The following is a 22,676-nucleotide window of genomic DNA, read 5'->3' on the forward strand; positions in this document are numbered from 1 at the left end:
AATTGGTAACGTCAGGGCTGTGAATTTTGAACGTAGAACAATATAATTGAAGATACAGGACATCAATTGAGCCTCGAAGTGAGAATGAGAGACCCGGCTAAATCTCTCCTTCGCCCCCACCACCCGGGGCTGACCCTTATCACCTGGCTCTGGATCATTGCTAGAGGCTCCTCGGGGTGTCCTGGCCATAGCTACTCCCCTTACCTCTGTCTGATCTCATGGAGGGGGAGAATAAGCCCTTCACCCTTTCACCTCTCAATCTACCAGTGTGTGGGGAGAAGGGGGCAATCAATAAACATTTATTAAGCGCCTACAGAGTGCCAGCCACCGTGCCAAGCTCTGGATGTCCCCCAAAAGGCAAAAGCCAGGCCCTCTGTTCTCAAGCCTCTCCCACTCCAATCCAATTTATCTCTGTTGCAAAATAATCTTTCTGGAACGCAGATCTGACCATGTCACACCCCTCTCCCCTCTTCAATAAACTCCAGGGGCTCCCTATTACCCCTACGATCAAAACTAAAACCGGTTCTTGGCCCTTCAGAAGCCGACTCCCTGCCAGCGTTCTAGTCGTTTGGGGAACTTACTCACGGCCTGGCTGCCCTGCCCCCCCCCAGCGCCCCCAGGGGGGCTGGCTTCCTCTGGGGCTCCCCGCACCCCTCCGGCCGTCTCCCACGCCAGGATCTCCCTCCAGGCCTCCCGGCAAACTCCCACCGTGTGCAGGCTGCCCTCCCGCTCCCCCTTCACGCCGGCCCCCGCCCCGAATCTGCCTGCAATTCCTCCCCGTTGGTGGGTCGCGATCTGCAGGTCTGTGGCAACTTTAGCTCCTGGAAAACCGGGCGTCGGTCTCCCCAGCACGTCGGCAGTAGTAGGCCCTCGGTGAAGGGCTGGCCGGGAGTTGGCCGGAACTTTCCTCCCATTCCGAGGATCCCGGACCAGCCCTCCTCCACCCAGGCTCCAGATAAAAAGCTGGGTCGGTCACCTGAGGGGGGAGGGGGAGCGGAGGGCCCAGCACTACCTGCAGAGCCACCCCGCCCCTCCCCCCTCAGCCCGGGTCTCCAGAGCTAGGAAGGGGGGAGGGGCGGAGGAGAGAGCCCGCCCCAGACTCTTCTCCCCCAGGCTCTCTCTAGGACAAAGGAGGCCAAGAAGGGGTGGAGGGGAGGCGGGTGGGGGAGAGGAGGGCAGAACGCCCCCGAGGAAGGAACCCGGAATAGCCGAGGGGCTGGAAAGTGGAGTCGGAACCGGAGGCAGGGGAGGGGGGAGGGGGCGGCCGGGATCGCTCTCGGTGAAAGTGAAACCCAGAAAAGTTGCGCTGGAAATGAATGGCCCAGTGTCCGGCCTTTCCCGGGCTCGCCGGAGGCTTCCCCAGCGGCTCCCAAACAGCCGGCAAACCTCCCGACTCAGGGACCGCTCCCCGCTTCGACGCAAGCCAGGTGTCCCCCCCACCCCCGCCCTGGGAGGCCGGGCGCCCAGCCCCGCCAGCCCGGGACGTTAGCAATCCGCTCCCACCCCCACCCCTGCCTTCTAGGAACCCGAAGGTCCAGACGGCGCCGAGGGTGGGGAGGGGGCGCCCGCCCGGGGTCTCCGCCTCTCCCCTCCCCCCAGGCCCACATTCCCTACATTCCAGGGGAATGCGCGGGGGGCGGGGGCGCGGCTGGAGCAGACCCCAATCGAATTAACCCTTTCCTCGCCAGGATGGGGAGAAGACGAGGAAGAGAAAGGGGGGGAGTAGAGCTAGGGGTTTCAGGGGAGCCCAGGACGGACTAGGGTGGGATCGACCATCCGACATCGCTCGAGGAAAGGGCGGCCCGAGTTGGGGCGAAAACGATGGAGAAACGCGAAGGGAGGAGGGAGCAGACTCCGCGACGGAGGGGGAGGGAGGGGAAATGAGGGGAGGGGGCAGCCGCTGTGAGGAGTAGGAGTCCTCAAGGATTCTGCGTGAGGTTGGGGGGTTGGGTCGGGATAAACCGGCCGCCTGGATCCCCCGAAGGAGAGGGAACGAGGATCACGGGAACCGAGACTAGAGGGAGGAGGGACGCCGGGGCGGGGGGCTCCTCGGATCTCCGGGAGAGTCCGGGAGAGCGCGAGAGCCCGAGGCAGGCGGGCGGGGCGGGGGAGGGGAGAGGAGGAGATCGCCCCGGTCTCCCAGCGTAAGGAGGGAGGAGGAAGGAGCGGACGTGGCGAGGGGCCGGGGTCTCCGAGGGATCGCGGCCCCAGGCTCCTTACCGGTCTCCAGGAACAACAGTAGTAGCAGCGGGAGGGCGGTGGGCCGGGCCATGGGCGGCCCGGGGCGCTGGGCCCGGGCCAGGGAAGGCTGTGTGTCCGTGTCCGCGAGTTCGTGGGTCCGGTTCCCCGGGCTACTCCCTTCCAGCCGCGGGGCCCGCTCTCGCTCCGCTCCGGAGCCTCGGCTCCAGTAGGGGCAGCTCGGGCAGCTGACACCTAGCCGCTTCTCTGACGTCACCGGAGGAGGGGACCCTTCTCCCCACCCCCAGCCTAGCCGAGCCCTCGGAGCTGCTCATCCCTGAAGCTCCCAGCGCTCTGGCCACGCCCCCTCCAGGGCCTTTCCCTCCTGGACCACACCCCTCCGTGGCCCCGCCCACGCAGCCAGGTTTCCCCTCTCCGGCGACGCAGGCCCCAGCCCTTTCGGGCACAGCCCCGCCCCTCCCGCCGGGCTCCTCTCGCCGCCCTATCCCTGGGGGTCGTGCCCTCTACTCCCTGCCCCCACCGTCAGTCCCACGTCTTCAGCCCGGTGTCCTCGGGCTAGATCTTTTGGTCTCAGCATCTCTATTGATTGGTGTGTTTCTAATCTCGGTATCTCTAGTCTCAATCTGGGCAACTCCGCCTCCCTCTTTGTCTCTCTTTCTGGGCCGGTCTCTCAGTCTATTTCTCTGCCGAATGGGTGTCTCAATGAACATTTCTCGGCTTGTGTGCCCTCCCCCTCTTTTCTCCCAAATAATAGCTTTTTACTTCAAAATCCTTGCAAAGAAAGCTTCCAACGTTCACCCTGGCAAAACCTGGCCTTCAAATTTCTCTCCCTCCCTCTCCACCCTCCCCTCCCCTAGACTGCAAGTAATCCAATCTAGGTTAAACTTGTGCAATTCTTCCAAACAGAGCTCCAGACTGACCGGCTGCACGAGAAAAATCAGCTCAAAAAGGAAAAAAAACAAGCAAACAGCAACAAAAAAGGGGAAAACCCAGTCCTGATCCGCACGCAGTCCCGCAGCCCTCTCTCTGGGGCTCTCCTCATCGTGGGAACTGCCTGGATCGTCTCATGGTGGAGGAGAGCCACGTCCGTCAGAAGCCATCACGGTGTCGTCTTGTTGCCGTGTGCAAAGATCTCCCGGTCCTGCTCACTTCCCTCAGCATCGGTTCCCGTCAGTCTCTCCAGGCCTTTCTGAAGTCATCCTGCTGGGCATTTCTTAGCCAACAGTAATATTCCACAGCATTCATAGCCCATCCCTTAGACAGCCGTTCCCCAATGAACGGGCACCCCCTCGGTTCCTCGCCGCTACAAACAGGGCCGCGGGAAGCCCTCCGGGGGCCTCCCATGCTTCCCTGGCTGCAGCTTCCTTCACCCGCAGGTGCAGCCCAAGCTCACCTGGCCCACTTTCCGGCTCTGAGGCCCAGGGACACCCTGAGCTGCAGCTCCCTGGGGCCGGGGACCATCTCACCAACATCTCCCTGCCCTCAGCCTCCAACCTCAGCCAGACAGCTTGGCTCTCTCCTCCATCCCAAACCACTCCGGTCAGAGAAGGCAGGAGCGGGCTAGCCCCGCCCACTCCCTGTGGACCGACACCTAAAGCTCCGGGCTCTCCTCTCCTGCCCTTCCTTGTTTCCTGCGGAGCTAAAACAAAAGGCTTCCTTTTCATCCCGGAGCCTGGCCCCGGTCCGGGCTCGCACGGGCTTTGCTGCTCCCGAGCAGGTTCGCTCCGAGCCCGCGGCCTGTTCCTTGCCTTGGCTCCCAACTTCTCAGCGCCCCGGGATTTTGAGCTGGGAGGGTTTGTCCCCCGACCCCCTTAATCTATGTTGGGGAACCCAGTCTCCGAGAAACTTCCCCGAAGCCTTAAACAGCAGGGTCATATTTATAACTGGCCAGCGACTCCCCCGCCTCTGCGGCTCTGCCATCTTTGCCAGGGTCTCTGCTTCTGGGGGAAGAGCTCAGCTGGGGGCCAGTCACCCCCTCCCATCGGGCCCAGCGCGGCGGTGCGCCCTCTCCGGAGTCCCGAACCTCCCCCGCTCCCCCTCCCCATAATTCCCTAGAAAGCCGGACTCGGAGGCAGAAAGGCCGCCTTCAGAGCTGGCCTCGGAGACGTGGTTGCTCAGGGGTTGACCCCAGATAAGGAGTCTGACCTTAAGCCCCGGTAATTCCCACACCTATAAAAAGGGGGTAATCAGGGTTCGTCTCACTGCGCCAGTCTCCAATTTCCGCCAGTGAAGGGACAGGCCTTATTTTAATTTTCTTCCTGAGGCAATTGTAGCATCTCCGGGGTCACACTGAGTATCTGGCTAGAATTCGAACTCGGATCCCGCCACCTTCAGGGCAAGGGGAGGGAGAGACTTCGCGCTCAAAGTTAGAACCTCGCGCCCCCCATGCCCGGAGCCACCCGTGACCCCCACGCCCGGAGCCACCCGTGACCCCCACGCCCGGAGCCACCCGTGACCCCCACGCCCGGAGCCACCCGTGACCCCCACGCCCGGGAGGCGCCCGTGACCCCCACGCCGGGGAGCCGCCCGTGACCCCCACGCCCAGAGCCACCCGTGACCCCCACACCCGTGACCCCCACGCCCGGAGCCACCCCTGACCCCCACGCCCGGAGCCGCCCGTGACCCCCACGCCCGGAGGCGCCCGTGACCCCCCCCATGTCCGGGAGCCGCCTCGCCCCGCCCCCCCCCACGCCGGGGAGCCGCCTGTGCCCCGGGCCTCCAGACTGCCTCCCTCTCTCTGGCGGTCGCGCCGCCTCCGGGCCACATGGCGAGTGAGCTGCGCTCTCCGCGGCCCTTGCCGCTTTTGCTTCTGGGTCGTCTCCGTCCCCGTCTCCCTCTCTCCCCCGCCCCCCTCCTCGCCCCCCTCTCCGGGGTCCTCCCGGGAATCGTCCAGGACCTGGGCAGAGCCTGCAGTCGCTCTCATCCCCACAAGGGGGCAGCACAGTCCTACCCCCGAGCTGGCCGCCGTTCTCCCGGCAGCCTATGGGAAAGCCGCAGGGCCGGGAGGAAGAGGGGACTGGGCCCTTGGCTCTCTGCCGTGTCCTCCTCTGCCCCGTGTCTGGCCGGCTGCGTGTGAGAGTGTGTGTGTGTGTATGGCACGAGTGTGTGTGTGTTGGGGGTGGGGGTGGGTCGAGTTTGGGGGACGGTCCCCCTCCCGCTCTGAGTGGCTCTCGGCCCCACCCTCGGTCCCCCACTTTCTCCCAGGAGCCATCTCTCTGACGCCCCTCCCCCTCCCGTTTCTCGGCGCCTCTCCCTCTTTCCCCCTCTCCCCCCCCCCCCTCCGCTCCCCGCCCGTTATCTCTGTCACTCTTATTCTTTGTCTCTTTGCAATGGAAAGCATGGTTCAAAGGACCTGGGTTCAAATGCTGCCTCTGCCAAAGCGACCCTTGGCAAGCCATTCAAAGGGCTCCCCCCGCCCACTCCCTTTTGATCTACCCAGTCCGACCCGCGAGATGGGATTTCTCCTGGTCACAGACACAAAACAGCCGGCGCTGAGGCCCAGAGAGGGAAAGGGCCTTGCCCAGAGACACACAGAGGGAGACCCAGGTCAGCTGACTCCCAGCCCCAGGCGCTACTTCAGGAAATAGCGGCTCTTGTATCAAAACCACTTTATATCTGCTCGGCCTGGCTCGGACTTATCGGCAAATCTGAGATGGATTTTGAGAGGGGGCGGGGTGGGAGGTGGTTCCCGGAACCGACCCGTTATCTGGGCTTTCTTCTGACTCAGTGCCTCCGGCCAAGTTATGTCTTCATCTCCCAGCCTGTAAAACCGGGACGTCAGAGGTGTGTGTGTGTGTGGGGGGGGAGATAGAACAGGGGACGTCAGAGATGTGTGTGTGTGTGTGGGGGGGAGATAGAACTGGGGATGTCAGGGCTGGGGGAGGGGGCTTAGAACAGGGAGACATTTTAATAAAAAGAACCCAGAAAGTTAAAAAAAGAAGGGATCTTAATTCCAGCCATTCTCCAAAGGATAAATGGTCGATTTTCAGATGAAGAAATTCAAACCATTTCTAGTGTGAAAAAGTGCTCTAATTGAATATTGATCAGAGAAATGCAGATTAAGACAGCTCTGAGACACCACTCCACACCTCTCAGATTGGCTAGGATGACAGGAAAAGATAATGACGAAAGTTGGAGGGGATGCGGGAAAACTGGGACACTGATGCATTGTTGGTGGAACTGATCCAACCGCTTTCGAGAACAATTTGGAACTATTCTCAAAGGGAAATAGCCTTTGACCCAGCAGTGTTTCTACCGGGCTTATATATATACCAGAGAGAGAGAATTTTAAAGAAGGGGAAGGAACCTGTTTGTGCAGGAATACTTGTGGCGGCCTCTTTGTAGCGGCCAGAAACTGGAAACCGAGTGGATGCCCATCAGTTGGGGAAGAGCTGAATGAGTTATTTTATACGAATATTATGGAATATTATTGTTCTGTAAGAAACGAGCAGCAGGATGATTTCAGAGAGGCCTGGAGGGACTGACAGGAACCGATGCTGAGGGAAGTGAGCGGGACCGGGAGATCATCATACACGGCAACAAGAAGACTTGATCAGTTCGGATGGACGCGGCTCTTCAATATGAAGATGATTTAAACCAGTTCCAATTGTCTAGTGATGGAGAGGGCCATCCGCACCCAGAGAGGATTGTGGGAACTGAGTGTGGACCACGACGCAGCATTGTCACGCTCTCTGCTGTTTGCTGGCATTTTATTTTCTTATTTTTTCCTTTTCGATTTGATTTTTCTTGTGCCTGCATGTATGGATTTAACCTCTATTTCCATCATGTTTAACATATATTGGATTACTTGCCATCCAGGGGAGAGGGTGGGGGGGAGGACGTGGAGCCCAAGGCTTTCTTGGCAAGGGTCAGTGTTGAAAAATGATCCAAAATGATCCAGGCAGAGCTTCTGAAAGTTAAAAAGCTTTAATACAAAAAAGGGAGCTTAGAGCCCGTCTCTTTGAGTCTCCCCACTTGCCAACGGGTCCCCTGAAGTCCCGAGAGGGAAGGGTTTGCCCAGATTGCACATTAAAGCAGGGCCGCGGTGGGTCTCTGCCCCAGCTCTCTGGACGCCTGCCCTGGCCTCTCCTGCCTGGAGAAGCTCTGCCCCTCCGCCTCACTCCCTCCTACTGCCCCTGTGGTCATTAAGGTGCCCGCCCAATGGGCCGTCCCTGTGGTGCCAGGGGTGCCGGCCCCTTCCAGAGACCGGGGCCTTGCCTCGACGGCTCCCATTTCTCTGGTCATTTTCAAGTTCCAGCCGTCTGGCCTCGGGAAGTTAACCTTTTAGCCTTTCCCTCTTTGTACAGATGGGGAAACTGAGGCTGGAAATGTCCTGACCTAGGGGAGTCTCCTCTTCCCCTCCAGTTTAGAGGCTCCCAGGAGGGAGGCAGTGTGGGCTGGGCCTGGACGAGCCAAGGCTGGGGCTTGGGACATCAGGAGCTCAGGGGGGCCTGCCTTAGTTTCATTTATAAAACGGGCTCCTCGGGCTCCCAGAATCCCAGGGAGGGTTTGAAGAGGGGAAGGGCCTTCTCTGAATATAAACCTATGCAAATGAAGCAGGCCATATGCAAATCCATGCCGGGCCCCTGCTGGGAAGGGAGCCCGGGGCTTCCTTTATTAGCCGGGAGCAGGTGCCGGGCGGGAGACCCTCCGACTGTCCGCTGGGGTGTGCCTGGCGTAGGTGGGGGGCTCTCCCCCACCCCTGCCATCTGTCTTCCCTCAGATCCCGTCTGCCCCTCCCTGCTGCTTGTCCAGCTGAGTCTCCCCCCTCTCCCCCCGGGGCTCTCTATCCGCTTCTGTCTTCCCATCAATCTCCTTCCCGGGTCTGAGACTCTCCCTCTCAGGCCCGGCTAATGAAAAGGCCAGAGCTGGAGCGGGTGGGCCCCGGTGGCCAAGGAGCACAACAAGGGCCTCCCCGCCGCCCAGCTGGGAGGAGGAGCCTCCGCCTCCAACGTCCGCAGCTCCCCCGGTGAAGGAGCTTTTTCCAAATCTGCCTCTTCGTAATTTCCTCCCTTTGTTCTGGGCCCGGTGCTCCGGGGTCAAACAGGGCAGAGGGATCCCTCCTGGGCAGGCCGGCCTCTCAGTCCTTAAAGCAGATCTAGTGTCCCGGCCCTTGTCTTAGCTTCCTGGGCTAAACGCCCCGATCCTTTCCATCCAGTCCCCCGATCCTTTCGATCTGGTCCCTCGATCCTGTTTTCCATCCGGTCCCTCGGTCCTTTTGATTCAGTCCCTCGATCCTTTCGACTGGTCCCTTGGTCCTTTCCATCCGGTCCCTCAGTCCTTTCGATCCGGTCCCTCGATCCTTTCAACTGGTCCCTCGATCCTTTTCATCAGGTCCCTCAGGCCTTGACTTGAGTTGGCCCGGGTAGGTGCTGCCCAACCTGAGCCCCACCAGCCCCAGGCCCACTCCCCTCATTTTAGAAGGGGAGCTGGGCTCCCCAAGGGACAAGGACAGCAGGAAAGCGGCAAAGCCAGGGAGCTGGAATGGCCATTCACCGGGGTCTTCCCACGTTTCGGTGTTTCTCCCATCCGCTCTCTCGGGAGCTAATTATTTTGGTTTGTTTATCTGGTAAAACCAGTCTCAGAACTGGAAAGTCCCTCAAAAGAAACACAGGATGTCAGAGCTGGGAGGGCCTTGGAGCGGAGAATGTCAGAGCTGGGAGGAATCTTAGGACCTAGAGTTTTAGAACTGGGAGGAAACCTTATAACCCGGAGTGTCAGAGCTGGGAGGAACCTTAGAACCTAGAATGTCAGAGCTGGAGGGAGCTTTAGAATATGAGATGTCATAGTTGGGAGGGAACCTTACACAGAGAATGTCTGAGCCAGGAGGCTTTAGAACGGAGAATGGTAGAGTTGGGAGGCTTAAGATAAGGAAAGTCAGAGCTGGGAGGGAACCTTAGACTCCAGGAGCTAAGAGCGGGGGAGGAACTTAGAATCCAGGATCTAAGAGCTGGGGGAGAACCTTAGAATCCAGGATCTAAGAGCTGGGGGAAACCTTAGAATCTAGGATCTAAGAGCTAGAATCCAGGATCTAAGAGCTGGGGAGAACCTTAGAATCCAGGGGCTAAGAGCTGGGGGGGGAACCTTAGAATCCAGGATCTAAGAGCTAGAATCCAGGATATAAGAGCTGGGGAGAACCTTAGAATCCAGGATCTAAGAGCTAGAATCCAGGCTCTAAGAGCTGGGGGGGAACCTTAGAATCCAGGATCTAAGAGCTGGGGGAAACCTTAGAATCTAGGATCTAAGAGCTAGAATCCAGGGGCTAAGAGCTGGGGAGGAACTTAGAATCCAGGATCTAAGAGCTGGAATCCAGGATATAAGAGCTGGGGAGAACCTTAGAATCCAGGGGCTAAGAGCTGGGGGGGGGACCTTAGAATCCAGGATCTAAGAGCTAGAATCCAGGCTCTAAGAGCTGGGGAGGGAACCTTAGAATCCAGGATCTAAGAGCTAGAATCCAGGATATAAGAGCTGGGGAGGAACTTAGAATCCAGGCTCTAAGAGCTGGGGGGGAACCTTAGAATCCAGGATCTAAGAGCTGGGGGAAACCTTAGAATCTAGGATCTAAGAGCTAGAATCCAGGCTCTAAGAGCTGGGGAGGAACTTAGAATCCAGGATCTAAGAGCTGGAATCCAGGATATAAGAGCTGGGGAGAACCTTAGAATCCAGGGGCTAAGAGCTGGGGGGGGGACCTTAGAATCCAGGATCTAAGAGCTAGAATCCAGGCTCTAAGAGCTGGGGAGGGAACCTTAGAATCCAGGATCTAAGAGCTAGAATCCAGGATATAAGAGCTGGGGAGGAACTTAGAATCCAGGCTCTAAGAGCTGGGGGGGAACCTTAGAATCCAGGATCTAAGAGCTGGGGGAAACCTTAGAATCTAGGATCTAAGAGCTAGAATCCAGGCTCTAAGAGCTGGGGAGGAACTTAGAATCCAGGATATAAGAGCTGGGGAGAACCTTAGAATCCAGGGGCTAAGAGCTGGGGGGGGGACCTTAGAATCCAGGATCTAAGAGCTAGAATCCAGGCTCTAAGAGCTGGGGAGGAACTTAGAATCCAGGCTCTAAGAGCTGGGGGGGGAACCTTAGAATCCAGGATCTAAGAGCTAGAATCCAGGATATAAGAGCTGGGGAGAACCTTAGAATCCAGGCTCTAAGAGCTGGGGAGGAACTTAGAATCCAGGATCTAAGAGCTGGAATCCAGGATCTAAGAGCTGGAATCCAGGATCTAAGAGCTGGGGAGAACCTTAGAATCCAGGGGCTAAGAGCTGGGGGGGAAACTTAGAATCCAGGCTCTAAGAGCTGGGGGGAACCTTAGAATCCAGGATCTAAGAGCTGGGGGGAACCTTAGAATCTAAGACTGGGGGCTCTGGCATTGACCAGATGGGGAAAAGGAGACCTTTGCGGCAGAGGGAGTTTGTTCAAGGACACTGGCCCCTGGGACGGAGCGGCCCGCCTCGAGCCTCGGCTTTCCCACGCAGCGGGGCTCCCCCACCCTCCTCGGTCGGCGCTGGCTCCCGCTCCTCCTCCCCAGGGCCCTCTGAGCAGCAGCTGCAGGAGCCCTGCGCTCGCTTGGTTTTCCGGCCTCTCCGGCCCAGCCCGCCCACCTCCCCAGGAGGGCAGCGGCTCCCAGGACCCTCCCGGCTCGGGGCCGCCTAGGTGCCCGGCCCATCTGCGCCCCACCCCCTCCCGGTCGGACCTCATTAACTTTCCCTGCTTCATTTCCTTCCAAATGCTGGTCAGCTGTTTCCGGGGATTGGGGATGGGGGTGGGGGGTCCGGAACGGGCGGGGCGGCCGTGGCCCCCACGCTCCCCCGGGGCCCCGCGGCGGTGAGCTCAGAAACGAGGCCGGGGTGGGTGGGCTGCCGGACGGCCTTTATTTAGTCTCCAGTGTTTCTGACCAAGGTGAAGGAAGGGTGAGGGGTGGGCAGGGATCCAGTGTCAGACTTTACAGTAGAAGGGAGGGAGGGCAGACCTCAGAGGCTGGTAAAAATAGCTCCTCCACTGACCCCCTCCTCCCAGGCCAGGCCCCGGGCCAAGAACCCGGGGATATTTCAGGGGCCGGGGGAGGAGGTCCTCGTCTCTGAAGGGCGGGCCGCCCAGGCCCGGTCCCAAATCCTGAGTCTCAGGCGGGGGAAGGAAGCGTGGGGGGAGAGGTGGCTGGGACCAGATTGAGGGTACCCCCCGCCCCCCGCTCCCACCACCTGCGAACAGCTCTCTCTGAGCCTGGTGAAAGACGGAAGGTGGGGCTGAGGGCCGGCCAGAGTCCTGGTCTCAGCACTGTGGAAGGGCAAATAGAAGGCCCAGGGTTAGGGGGTCCTGCCCGCCCCCGGCCCCCGGCCCCCGGCCCCCTCCCCGAGCCAGGCCCCCGGCGCTACCTCGTCCCCAAAGCCACGGCCTCCACGGCCGCCCCCTCCGCCTCCGCCTGCCGACAGCAGGCCCGTCTGCTCTGGGCGATCCATGCCGGGACGGCTCGACTCAGGCTCCGGGGGCAGCCTGGGAGGGAGGGACGGGACAAAGGTCAACAGCAGGCGTCGGGCGGGAGTCCCGGGGGAACCCTCCGGAGGGGGGTCCGGGGCAAACAGAGCGAGGGGAAGGTCCGAAGGGAGCCCCCTTCTGGTCCCCTCGTGTCTGCAGGCCCTTTGTCCTGGGATGTCGTCCCCCGCCTCTGGCTGCGGCCCTCCCAAGCTCAGCCCAAGTACCACTTCTTCTAAGAGTGATGGCTCCTTTTGTCCCAGGGCTGTGTCCCCGTCTCCCCATGGATGGATGGTCCTCCCTGTCCCCCCACAGACGGATGGTCCTCCCTGTCCCCCCACAGACGAATGTTCCTCCTTGCCCCGTCATGGACAGATGGTCCTCCTTGCCCCGCCATGGACAGATGGTCCTCCCTGTCCCCCCACAGAAATGGTCCTCCCTGTCCCCCCACAGACGGATGTTCCTCTTTGCCCCACCATGGACAAATGGTCCTCCCTGTCCCCCCACAGAAATGGTCCTCCCTGTCCCCCCACAGACGGATGTTCCTCCCTGTCCCGCCATGGACAGATGGTCCTCCCTGTCCCCCCACAGAAATGGTCCTCCCTGCCCCCCCACGGATGGATGGTCCTCCCCAGCCCTGAGAGTGCTCCGTCCTTATTTTGTGGCAGAGTTTGGGTGGTCCTGGGGCCCTGGCCAGGTCGGCCCCTGCCTGGGGCCCAGACAGCTTAGTGAGTGAATGCTCAGAGTCAGGGTCGGGAAGGCTAGAAGTTAGGGGAGGGCCAGGGGCGCACTCACGGGGGCACCTTCTCCCGGCTACGGCAGCAGCGGCCCTTCCGGCGCATGCAGTAGAACAGAGCGACAACCAGGAGCAGGAGTCCCACGCTGACGGCGGCTGCCATCACGGCCACGCCTGCCTGGGGGGCCTGCGGGGCCACTGCAGGAGACGAGAGGGGGTCAGCAAGAGAAGGGGCTCCCCGGCCCCTGGGCTCCTCCCCCCTCCCTTGCCCTCAGCAAGGTAGGCTCACCTGCCTCAAAGTGGAAGGTGTGCTGGGCATTCCCCAGGGGGTTGGAGGCCGTGCAGGTGACTCCTTCCCTGGCCACGGTTCCCATCACCTTCAGTTTCAGTGAACTCTGGACCCAGCCACCGATGATTCTGTTAACCTGGGGGGCAGAGGTCAGGAGGCTGGGGTCCTTCCGGCCCGTGGCCCTGGTGGGCTGGGGAGGTCGAGTCGGGACACCTGGGTCCCCGACATGTCAAGGGGTCAGACGGCTTCTCCGTCGGACAGGAGGGAGGAGAGCCAGAGCTCTGGGTCTGAGAGTTCGGGGAGGGGGCTTCCAGCCACCTCCCAAGGGCGGCCCCCAGATGCCGGGGTCCCTGGGCGGAGGGTTCAGGGGACGACGGCAGCGAGGGTCTCTTACTGGCTCCCCGTCATGAGTCCAGCTCAGCTTGGGTGTCGGGTGTCCCCGGGCAGAGCAGGTGAGGGTCACTTCATCCCCTTCCGTCCAGCCGCTTCTGCCCTGAGGCTGTACTTCATCTGGCTTCAGCTCTGGTTCGCCTGGTGGGTGTGGAAAGACAGGAACAAAGACAGGGATGGACACAGGAGAGAGACCGGGGGACAGAGACAGAGAAAGGGAGAGATACAGAGACAGAAGGGAATGGAGAGAAAGACAGAAAGGGGACCCAGATGAGACGCAGAGAAAAGGAACCAGAGAAAGAGAGAGAGAAATCAAGAGAAAGAGAGGAATCAAGAGAAAAAGAGAGAGAAATCAAGAGAAAGAAAAATCAAGAGAGAGAGAAATCAAGAGAAAGAGAGGAATCAATAGAAAAAGAGGGAAATCAAGAGAAAGAGAGGAATCAAGAGAAAAAGAGGGAAATCAAGAGAAAGAGAGGAATCAAGAGAAAAAGAGAGAGAAATCAAGAGAAAGAAAAATCAAGAGAGAGAAATCAAGAGAAAGAGAGGAATCAATAGAAAAAGAGTGAAATCAAGAGAAAGAAAGAAAAATCAAGAGAGAGAAATCAAGAGAAAGAGAGGAATCAATAGAAAAAGAGTGAAATCAAGAGAAAGAAAGAAAATCAAGAGAAAGAGAGAATCAAGAGAAAGAAAGAGAATCAAGAGAAAGAGGAATCAAGAGAAAGAGAGGGAAATCAAGAGAAAGAGAGAAATCAAGAGAAAGAAAGAAGAATCAAGAGAAAGAGAAATCAAGAGAAAGAGGAATCAATAGAAAAAGAGAGGGAAATCAAGAGAAAGAAAGAAGAATCAAGAGAGAGAGAAATCAAGAGAAAGAGAGGAATCAATTGAAAAAGAGGGAAATCAAGAGAAAGAGAAATCGAGAGAAAGAGAGGGAAATCAAGAGAAAGAAGAATCAAGAGAGAGAGAAATCAAGAGAAAGAGAGGGAAATCAAGAGAAAGAGAGGGAAATCAAGAGAAAGAGAGAAATCAAGAGAGAAAGAAATCAAGAGAAAGAGAGGAATCAATAGAAAAAGAGGGAAATCAAGAGAAAGAAAGAAGAATCAAGAGAGAGAGAAATCAAGAGAAAGAGAGGGAAATCAAGAGAAAGAGAGAAATCAAGAGAGAAAGAAATCAAGAGAAAGAGAGGAATCAATAGAAAAAGAGAGGGAAATCAAGAGAAAGAGAGAAATCAATAGAAAAAAAAAGGGAAGTCAAGAGAGAGAGGAATCAAGAGAAAGAGAGGGAAATTAAGAGAAAGAAAGAAGAATCAAGAGAAAATCAAGAGAAAGAAATAGGAATCAAGAGAAAGAGAGGAATCAATAGAAAAAGAGAGGGAAATCAAGAGAAAGAGAGGAATCAATAGAGAGAGGGAAATCAAGAGAAAGAGAGAAATCAAGAGAGAAAGAAATCAAGAGAAAGAGAGGAATCAATAGAAAAAGAAAGGGAAGTCAAGAGAAAGAGAGGAATCAAAGAAGAGATGAGATGGGAGAAGACAAAGTGAGGGGCAGGGAGTCACAGAGAGCAGGAGGATGGTCAGTGGGAGGCAGGGCCCTGCAGCCGCGCCCGGCCCCCTCCCAGCCCTTCCGGTCCCAGACTTACCTTGCACAAACAGCTGCAGGTGCCGGGTCCGGGTGAGCCCGGGTAGCTTGGGCACCGAGGCCTCGCAGGTGTAGACGCCGGCCGAGGTGAACGAGACGTTGGTGAGGGTGAACTGGGGGCCTTGGTCCAGGGGGATGGAATCCTGGGGTGCAAAAGGGTGCAAAGACTGAGTGAGAACTGCGGGAGTGGGGGAGGGGTGTGCAGAGAGCCAGCACCGAGAAGCCAAAGGCAGAGCAGGGGCCCTCTGGCCTCACCTTAGTCCAGAAGAGTTTGGGGGTCGGGTCCCCAGAGGCGAAGCAGCCCAGCTTTGTGGTGCCCCCCAAGGGCACCGTCACGTTCTCTCCTGGGCTTAGCTCCAGGGGGTCCAGGTCTGGGGGGGTGAGACAAAACAGAGAGGAGGAGGAGGGAGACAGAGAGAGACAGAGAGAGAAAGAGACAGAGAGACAGAGAGAGAGAGAGAAGACAGAGAGAGAGAGAGAGAGAGAGAGACAGAGAGAGAAGAGAGAGAAGAGAGACAGAGAGAGCGAGAGAGAGACAGAGAGACAGAGAGAGAGAAGAGAGAGAAGAGACAGAGAAAGACAGAGACAGAGACAGAGACAGAGAGAGACAGAGAGAGAGAGAAGAGACAGAGAGAGAGAGAGAGAGAGAGAGAAGAGACAGAGAGAGCGAGAGAGAGACAGAGAGAGAGAGAGAGTCAGAGAGAGAGAGAGAGAGAGAAAGAGAGAGAGAGAGAGAGAGAAGAGACAGAGAAAGACAGAGACAGAGACAGAGAAGAGACAGAGAGAGAGAGAGAGAAGAGACAGAGTGAGAGAGAGACAGAGAGACAGAGAGAGAGAGAAGAGAGAGAAGAGACAGAGAGAGAAGAGACAGAGAAAGACAGAGACAGAGAGAGAGAGAGAAGAGACAGAGAGAGAAGAGACAGAGAGAGAGAGAGAGAGAGAGAGAGAGAGAGAGAGAAGAGAGAGAAAGGGATTGAAGAAGAGAAGGAGTAAGGGAGGGAGGAAGGAAGAGAGAGACAAAGAGAGACAAAGACACAGAGACAGAGAGAGACAGAGGGAAAGAGAGGAAGAGGAGAAGGAAGAGAGGAGAGAGAGAAGAAAAAGAAGAAAAGAGAGATACAAGACAAATGAAAGACAAAGGAGAGACAGAAAAAGAGACAGAGAGAGGTTGAGAAGAGATAAAAGACAGAAAAAGAAGAGAGAAGAGGGAAAAGAAGGAAAGGAAGAAGGGGAGAGGGAGAAGGAGGAGGAGGAGAGAGAAGAGAATCAAAAATCACAAAGAGCAGATAGGTTGGGACAAGTCCCCCTCCCTTCCCCCCCCTCCTTCTTCCTCAGGGTCTTTCTGTTTGCAGGGCCTTTGGGGATGGGGGTGGGGATAGAAAGGATGCCCTTGTTCTTGGGGGGACGACCAAGACGGCTCCAAATACATTCAGAGAACAAGATCCTAGAGCCTTGAAGCCAGCCTAAAAGAGCCGGGCAGTGGCCTAACAGGGAGCACTGCCCTGGGAGTCAGACCCGAGTTCGGATCCTGCCTCAGATCCTTATTAACCTCCCTGGGCAAATCATCGAAGCTCTCTGCCTTAGTTTCCTCATCTGTAAAATGGAGCTGGAAACAGCCCAGGTGACGTGGTAACTAATCCTGCAGCCGTTGCTGGGATCACACATGCTCAGAAAGCCTCCGAGGGAGCTGCGGGGGCTGGAGTCGCCCTCGGGGTTCTCGGGGCCGGCCCAGAGGGAGAAGGGCTTTGTCCCTCGGGGAAGAAGAGGCTGCCCGGGAGCCCTCACTCACATCCCACGTGGATCTCCAGCTTCCGCACCAGCTCCACCTCTGGGTCGGCGTCGAAGTCGGCCACCTCGCACTGGTAGGAGCCGCTCTGGTCCCGGGAGATGCCCCTCAGGGTCAGGTTGCCGTTCGTGTTGGTCTCCAGGGACTTTTCCTCCTTCTTTTCCTGGTGGGGGCGGGAAGGAACGCGGCTCCCTCAGAGGGCGAGCGATCTGGGGGCTCCCGGCGGGGGCGTTCCCGGGCACCGGGCGCCTCTGGGGCACAGGGGGAGGGGGCTCCCAGGGTGAGGGGCGAGGGCCAGGAAATGCGCTCGGCCCGGCAGGGGGTCAGGGGGGTCCCGGGAGGGGGCGCTCGGCCCAGCAGAAGGTTGGGGGGGTCCCAGGAGGGGGCGCTCGGCCCGGCAGGGAGTCAGGGATCCCCTCCCCCATCTGAGGCGGGGAAGGAGATCTTGGTGGGGGTCCCAAAGAAGGGCGGGGGGCAGGGGAGGGTACCTGGTCCAGGGTGAAGATGTACTCAGGAGCCGGGTTGCCGTCTCCCCGACAAAGGAGGCTGACGGTGTCCCCCTCTCGGACCCAGCCGCCAGTGGCCGCCGGGCTGGCCAGCCAGAACTGCACGTTCTCTGTGGGATCTGGGGGCGGAAGTCGTTAGGGTTCAGGAGGCAGGCTGGGGTTGTGAAGTCAAGAGATCAAAGAGGGTCCAGAGGTCAGAGGTGGAGAGCGCTCCCCGCGTCGGGGGCCTGAGCCTCGCCCCCCTGCTACGGTCCGAGATCACAGACTGGGGCCTGGGGGGGAGGTCAGAGAGGAAGCAGCAAGGGGATCAGAGCCGGGGGGCAGAGTGCTCACAGTGCAGGGTGAGATAGAAGGGCGCAGCGTCTTGCTGGCCCTGCTGGCCACCGGGCAGCTGGTAGGTGGCCCTGCAGTGGAAGGCGACGTCGCGGTCGGACTTCTTGGGCCGAAGGTAGAGGATGCTGGTGAGGGACTGGAGCCCGGAGGCCTCTCGGACGGTGCGGCTCACGGCGTAGAGCTCTGGGGGGGCAACAGAAGGACGGGGGGTCGTCAGAGCCCGGCCGGACCTCCCCCACGAAAGGCGGTCTGCGGGCGTCCCTGGGACTGGCCGAGGCAACGGACCGCTGGAAGCTGCCTCTGCGCCGTCCCCGAGGTCCCGCCTGCGAGAAACAGCGGAACCTGTTTCCTTTCTTGTAAAATGACAAGGCTGCACTAGACGGCTCTGAGTGAATTCTAAATTCTCTCGGGATAGAGATCCCCTGGGATGGCAAAAGTTACATTCTGTCCCCCACCCCCTGCCGGGTCCCTAAGTTCTGTCCCCCCCACCCCACAGGGCCCCTGAGTTCTGTTCCCCCCACCCCACCGGGTCCCCGAGTTCTGTCCCCCCCACCCCGCCGGGTCCCCAAGTTCTGTCCCCCCCCCACCAGGGTCCCTGAGTTCTGTCCCCCCCACCCTGCCGGGCCCCTGAGTTCTGTCCCCCCCACCCTGCCGGGCCCCTGAGTTCTGTCCCCCCCACCCTGCCAGGCCCCTGAGTTCTGTCCCCCCCACCCCGCCGGGTCCCTTAGTTCTGTCTGTCCCCCCCATTCCGCCAGGTCCCTTAGTTCTGTCTGTCCCCCACCGGGTCCCTGAGTTCTGTCCCCCCCACCCCGCCGGGTCCCTGAGGTCTGACCCCGCCGGGCCCCTGAGTTCTGTCCCCCCCACCCCGCCGGGCCCCTGAGTTCTGTCCCCCCCACCCCGCCGGGTCCCTTAGTTCTGTCTGTCCCCACCACCCCGCCGGGTCCCTGAGGTCTGTCCTCCCCACCCCGCCGGGTCCCTTAGTTCTGTCTGTCCCCCCCACCCTGCCAGGTCCCTTAGTTCTGTCTGTCCCCCGCCGGGTCCCTGAGGTCTGTCCCCACCACTGCCAGGGTCCCTTGCAGCTCACCCCCGTTCAGCTCTGTAGGGATCTGCAGGGCCTGCCCGTCCCGGTACCAGCTGATGCTGGGGGCAGGATTGGCATTTCGGCTGGTACAGGTGGCTATCTGGGGGGGGAGGCCGGCCATCAGATCTGTGAGACTCGAATGGCGGGACCCCCTCCTTCCGCCCCGTCAGAGCCCCGGGTAGCCCCCGCCCTCAGACCCCCAGGACTTTCAGCCCCCCAGAAAGGCCTGTTTCTTCTCTCCGAGGTTCTCCTACCTCATGAGCTTTATCGTCCACGACTGAAATCGTTCCTCTGTTGGGGGTGACCTCTGGGGGCTCGGGGGCCACTGTGGTGGACGGGGAGGAAGGGTCCCATCAGGGGGAAGTCCCCCTTGCTCCAACCCTCCCCTGTCCTCAGTGGGATTCCTCCCTCATCCCCACAGATGAGCTCATCTCTCTCTTCCCATCAGTCCTTGCCCTTCCTTCTCCCTCCCCAGCTGTCTCTTCTCCAGTTCTCTCTCTCCCTTGGTCCGTTCCCCCCATCTCGCCCCGGGCAGCCTCCCCCCTCTCCCGGGAGACCCCGGGGCTCACCAAAGACTCGGAGGTGGCTGGTAGCCCGGCCCTGCTCCGTGGTCCCGCTCAGGACCTGGCACGTGTAGTCCCGCTCGTCGCCCATCTCCGCGGAGAGCAGCTGCAGGGACCCGTTGGGATGCAGATGAAAGGCAGCGCTCGGCTTCACGTCGGGGGCCTCGTTTCTCTTCAGAGCTCCCGTTCTCCCCGCGGCGACGACCAGCGGAGAGCTGTTTCCCGAGCGGTCCGTCTACGGGGAGACCACGGGGAAAGGCGGGTCGGGCGCCTTGCGGCGAGCCCCGAGCTCCCTTCTCCCTGCGGCAGCCCTGGCCGTTTCCTGCCCCTCTCCAGCCTCCGTTCTTCCTTCTGTCGCCTCTAGCTCCCCTGGTCTCTCTCTGGCTCCCATCCTCTGCTTTCTAAAGCTCTGCTGTCTCCTTCCCTCCTTTCTTCCCTCGCACGGGGCACTCACAACAAACCACTTCAGGGTTACGTGTTCCTTGCTTCCAGCCCCCGAGAGGGAGCAGTTCAGGGTCACGGGGTCCCCTTTCAGGACTTCCACCACGGGGGGTGCTGAGACGCGGATCTCCGTCTGGGCGCCTGGGAGGAGGAAGACGGAGATTTGTAGCCCCCGTTCTTGGACCCCCTGGGCTCTGCCCTCTGGGGACTCAGAGCCCTGATCCCCTCACCTGCTGGAGGACAGGCCCCGTCCCCCCGCCCAGTGGTCCCCACAAGCTGATGGGAGGGGAGACGTGACAAGGGACGGCTTTACTGTCCCTCTTCTCCCAGGTCTCTCTATTTGGATCTCTCCCTCCGGGGGTCTCGGCCTTGGTGTCTCTCAGTCTCGGGGTGTGTCTCAGACCGGCTTTCTCAGTGTCCCGCTCCCTTTGCCCCGGCCTTTTCACGTTTGATGACCTCTCAGACTCATCTCTCTGTGGTTCGAGATCTCTTTCGTTTTTCTGTCTCTGGGGGGGTCTCTGGGTCCCCAGGGAGCTGGCGAGCAGCCCCTTCTTTGTGGCCTCCTGGGAGCCGGGGGGAGTTGGAGAGGGAGGAGGAGGTGGATGGGGGGGGACAGGGCTGGGCAGGTTTCAGGAATGTGGGAGAGGTGGGGCCAGCCCAGACCTGCCTCGGGAGGCACAGCCCCTTCCTCTCCCCCCCAACTCTATGAAGTCCTCTTTTTTCACCCCTCTGGGAGGGGAGGGTTGGAGAGAAATGAGTCATGAGAGGAGAAAAGAGGCCTGGAGAGGGTGCAGGGGGAGGCTGAGGGCAATAGGGGCTGGGGGCCCAGATGTCTGGGTCCCTGAAGGGATGAGGGAACCAGGGGCTCAGATGCTCAGAGCGTGGGGGCGAGGACGCCTGGGTCCCTGCCCTAAAGGAGGAGGCTGGGGAGCCTGTGGCCTGGCTCCTGCAGGGGAGGGGAGCCCAGAGCCTTGGGCTGGGGGTCCTTGACTATCCCCTGCTGGGATCTGGAGGAGAGGACAGGTCCAGGTACCAGAGGAGAAATACAGGCCCTCGGGGTGGGCATCCCGCACGGGCTGGCTCTGCCAGTTCCTTGCCAGGCCCCACCCAGCCCCAGGGGCTTAGGATTTGCTGAGTGATGGCTGGCAGGGCAAGGAGGAGGGCCTGCGTGCTCCGGGGCAGCTGGGCACTAGGCACGGGCCGTCTGGGGCCAGGGTCCCGGCCACCGGCAGGACCCTGGGCTTTGTGTCCCCTTGCCTTTCCCGGGCTGACCCGGGCCGCGGGGGAGTCTCTGTCTGTCTGCGCCCTCACTTCCCTCCCGCCCTTGTCGAGTTTCTCTCGGTCTCCCTCTGCCTCTCCCCCTCTCCCCCAGGGTTCCCTCTCCGGTCTGCCCCTGTTTCTGCCCCCTCCCAAGGGGCGCTCACTCCGTCCGCACTCCGCCCCCGTGTCTCTCCGATCCCCCCAGTGAAGTGCGCGTCTCTCCGTCTCTGTCTCTTTGTGTCTGTCTCTCTGGGGCTTCCCTGCCGCTGTCTCCACTTTCCCATCTCTTTATCTCCCTCTGATCTCAGGGTCTCCGGGTCTCTTCCCCCTTCCGCCCTCCAGGTGTGCAGGTGTGGGGGTGGGGTGGGACCAGGAAGTGGGGAGAGGAGGGGAGGGGGATGAGCCTGAGCGGGAGAGAGCTCCAACTTTCCCCGTCCGTCCGGGTCGCGGGGAGCCGCTCTCGCCTTCCCCGAGAGTCTCAGAACCTGCCCCCGCGGTCCCGGGCGGCACCTGCCGGAGCCCTCCCAGCCCGCTCCCCGGCTCGGCTCTTTCCCTTCGGGTCCCTCTCGGGGCGCCCCCCCCCGCCAGCTCCCCCGCTCGCTCCCGGGGGTGAGGGGCGCTAACTCGCGAGTTCCCTTTCCAGTCGGTCCCGGGGCTCCCCCTCCCCCCAGTCTCCACCCCGAAATCTCCGCCGCCAGTTCTGCGGGATCCTTCCCCCCGCTCCTCAGCTCCGAACTGGGGGGCGGACCCCTCGGTCCTGCAGACGCCCCTCTGTCTTGGGGTCCCCGGAGTTCTCCCCGAGCGTTCCCCCAAAGGACCCGTCCTCCGATCGCGCTCCACTCCAGCCCCACGCCCCCTCCAGTCCATCCCCCCCCCGCTGCCTCCGCGCGCCCGGGACCGCCCGCTCCCTCACCTGGGGCTCCCCCGAGCAGCAGCGCCAGGAGCAGGAGGCCGGGGCCGGGGCCCGAGAGGGGGCGGGAGCGGGAGGCCCGGCCCGGGCCCGGGGGCTCCATGATGCCGCGGGCTGCAGGGGAGGCGGCGTCTGGGCCGAAGGCACCGCTGGCTCCTCCGAGTCTCTCTCTCGCTGGGGACGTAGCTCCGAGAGCCCGAGCGGGAGGCCCCGCCCCTAGGCCCCGCCCCTCGCCTCCCCCCTCCTTTCCTCCAGGCCCCCAAAGTCCCCCCTCCCCTCGCCCGGGCTCGCGGCCAGGACCTCCCACCGCCGCCCGCCCGCAGGCAGCCTCGACCTCCTCCCGGCCTGCCACCGTCCAATCCCGTCCCGCTCCCACCGTCGCCCGCGGGGAATCTGGACAGCAAGATCCCTGGTCACTTCCAGCCGGGCCAGTGACTTGGTCCGGGCTCTCCGAATTTCACTGAGTCCCTATGTGGGCTCTCTCGGGCTAACCCAAGCCCTGACCAGTACCCCGGGCCCACCTCTCCCAATCTGACTAGTTGCCTCTACTCTAACCGGTGACCTGGGCTGGACTCTCCCATTTTGACTGGTTGTATGCAGTTTAACCATTGACTAGGTTGGGTTCTTCCAGTTTAACCAATGACCAAGATTGCTTCTCCCAGTCTAACCAGTGTCCTAGGCTGGGTTTTTGCAGTCTGACCAGTGACCTGGGCTGGGCTCTCCCAATTTCACCAGTTGCCCCCAGTTTAACCAGTAACCTAGGCTGGGTTCTTCCAGTGGAACCAGTGTCCTAGGCTGGGTTCTTCTAGTCTAACCAGTGACTTGGGCTTGGTTCTCCCAGTCTGACCAGTAACCTAGGTTGGATTCTCCCAATTCAATTGGTGCCCCTAGTCTAACCAATGACCTAGATGAGTTCTTCCAGTGTAACCAGTGTTCTTGATCGGGTTCTTCCAGTTTGACCAGTGATCTGGGTGGGATTCTCCCAGTCTGACCAGTAACCTAGGTTGGATTCTCCCAATTTGACTGGTTGTTCCCAGTGTAACCAGTGTGCTAGGCTGAGTTCTTCCATGTAACCAATGTC

At 60.1% G+C, this 22,676-nt stretch overlaps 2 protein-coding genes and 1 long non-coding RNA gene across 4 annotated transcripts in view; all 3 read right to left on the bottom strand.

The window, feature by feature from the left end:
• Positions 1 to 2,498, bottom strand: part of NECTIN2 (nectin cell adhesion molecule 2) — a 33,740-nt gene extending 31,242 nt beyond the window's left edge. Inside the window, exon 1 of one of the 2 annotated variants that reach the window (XM_051989434.1) lies at positions 2,221 to 2,490. In XM_051989434.1, the coding sequence (XP_051845394.1) occupies positions 2,221 to 2,272 (52 nt within the window). In that variant the 5' untranslated portion in view covers positions 2,273 to 2,490. Of the gene's footprint in view, positions 1 to 2,220 lie in introns of both variants that reach the window. The other variant, XM_051989433.1, reaches the window with a different exon arrangement.
• A 3,568-nt stretch (positions 2,499 to 6,066) lies between these two features.
• LOC127556350 (uncharacterized) lies at positions 6,067 to 10,403 on the bottom strand. Its single transcript, XR_007952438.1, has 3 exons — positions 10,330 to 10,403; positions 9,392 to 10,031; positions 6,067 to 9,193 (listed from the first exon to the last, which is right to left on the bottom strand). It is a non-coding gene; the product is annotated as an uncharacterized LOC127556350 (long non-coding RNA).
• A 642-nt stretch (positions 10,404 to 11,045) lies between these two features.
• BCAM (basal cell adhesion molecule (Lutheran blood group)) lies at positions 11,046 to 21,775 on the bottom strand. Its single transcript, XM_051989439.1, has 15 exons — positions 21,599 to 21,775; positions 19,439 to 19,566; positions 18,991 to 19,219; positions 18,676 to 18,746; positions 18,425 to 18,521; positions 17,341 to 17,523; positions 16,990 to 17,126; positions 16,505 to 16,664; positions 14,971 to 15,086; positions 14,717 to 14,858; positions 13,086 to 13,222; positions 12,692 to 12,827; positions 12,462 to 12,600; positions 11,570 to 11,687; positions 11,046 to 11,471 (listed from the first exon to the last, which is right to left on the bottom strand). Exons 1-15 carry the CDS (start codon positions 21,696 to 21,698, stop codon positions 11,466 to 11,468), a joined length of 1,899 nt encoding a protein of 632 aa, XP_051845399.1. The 5' UTR covers positions 21,699 to 21,775; the 3' UTR covers positions 11,046 to 11,465.
• Between the last annotated feature and the right edge of the window lie 901 nt (positions 21,776 to 22,676).

Source organism: Antechinus flavipes, chromosome 3 (assembly GCF_016432865.1).
Source record: "Antechinus flavipes isolate AdamAnt ecotype Samford, QLD, Australia chromosome 3, AdamAnt_v2, whole genome shotgun sequence".
Classification (NCBI taxonomy): domain Eukaryota; kingdom Metazoa; phylum Chordata; class Mammalia; order Dasyuromorphia; family Dasyuridae; genus Antechinus; species Antechinus flavipes.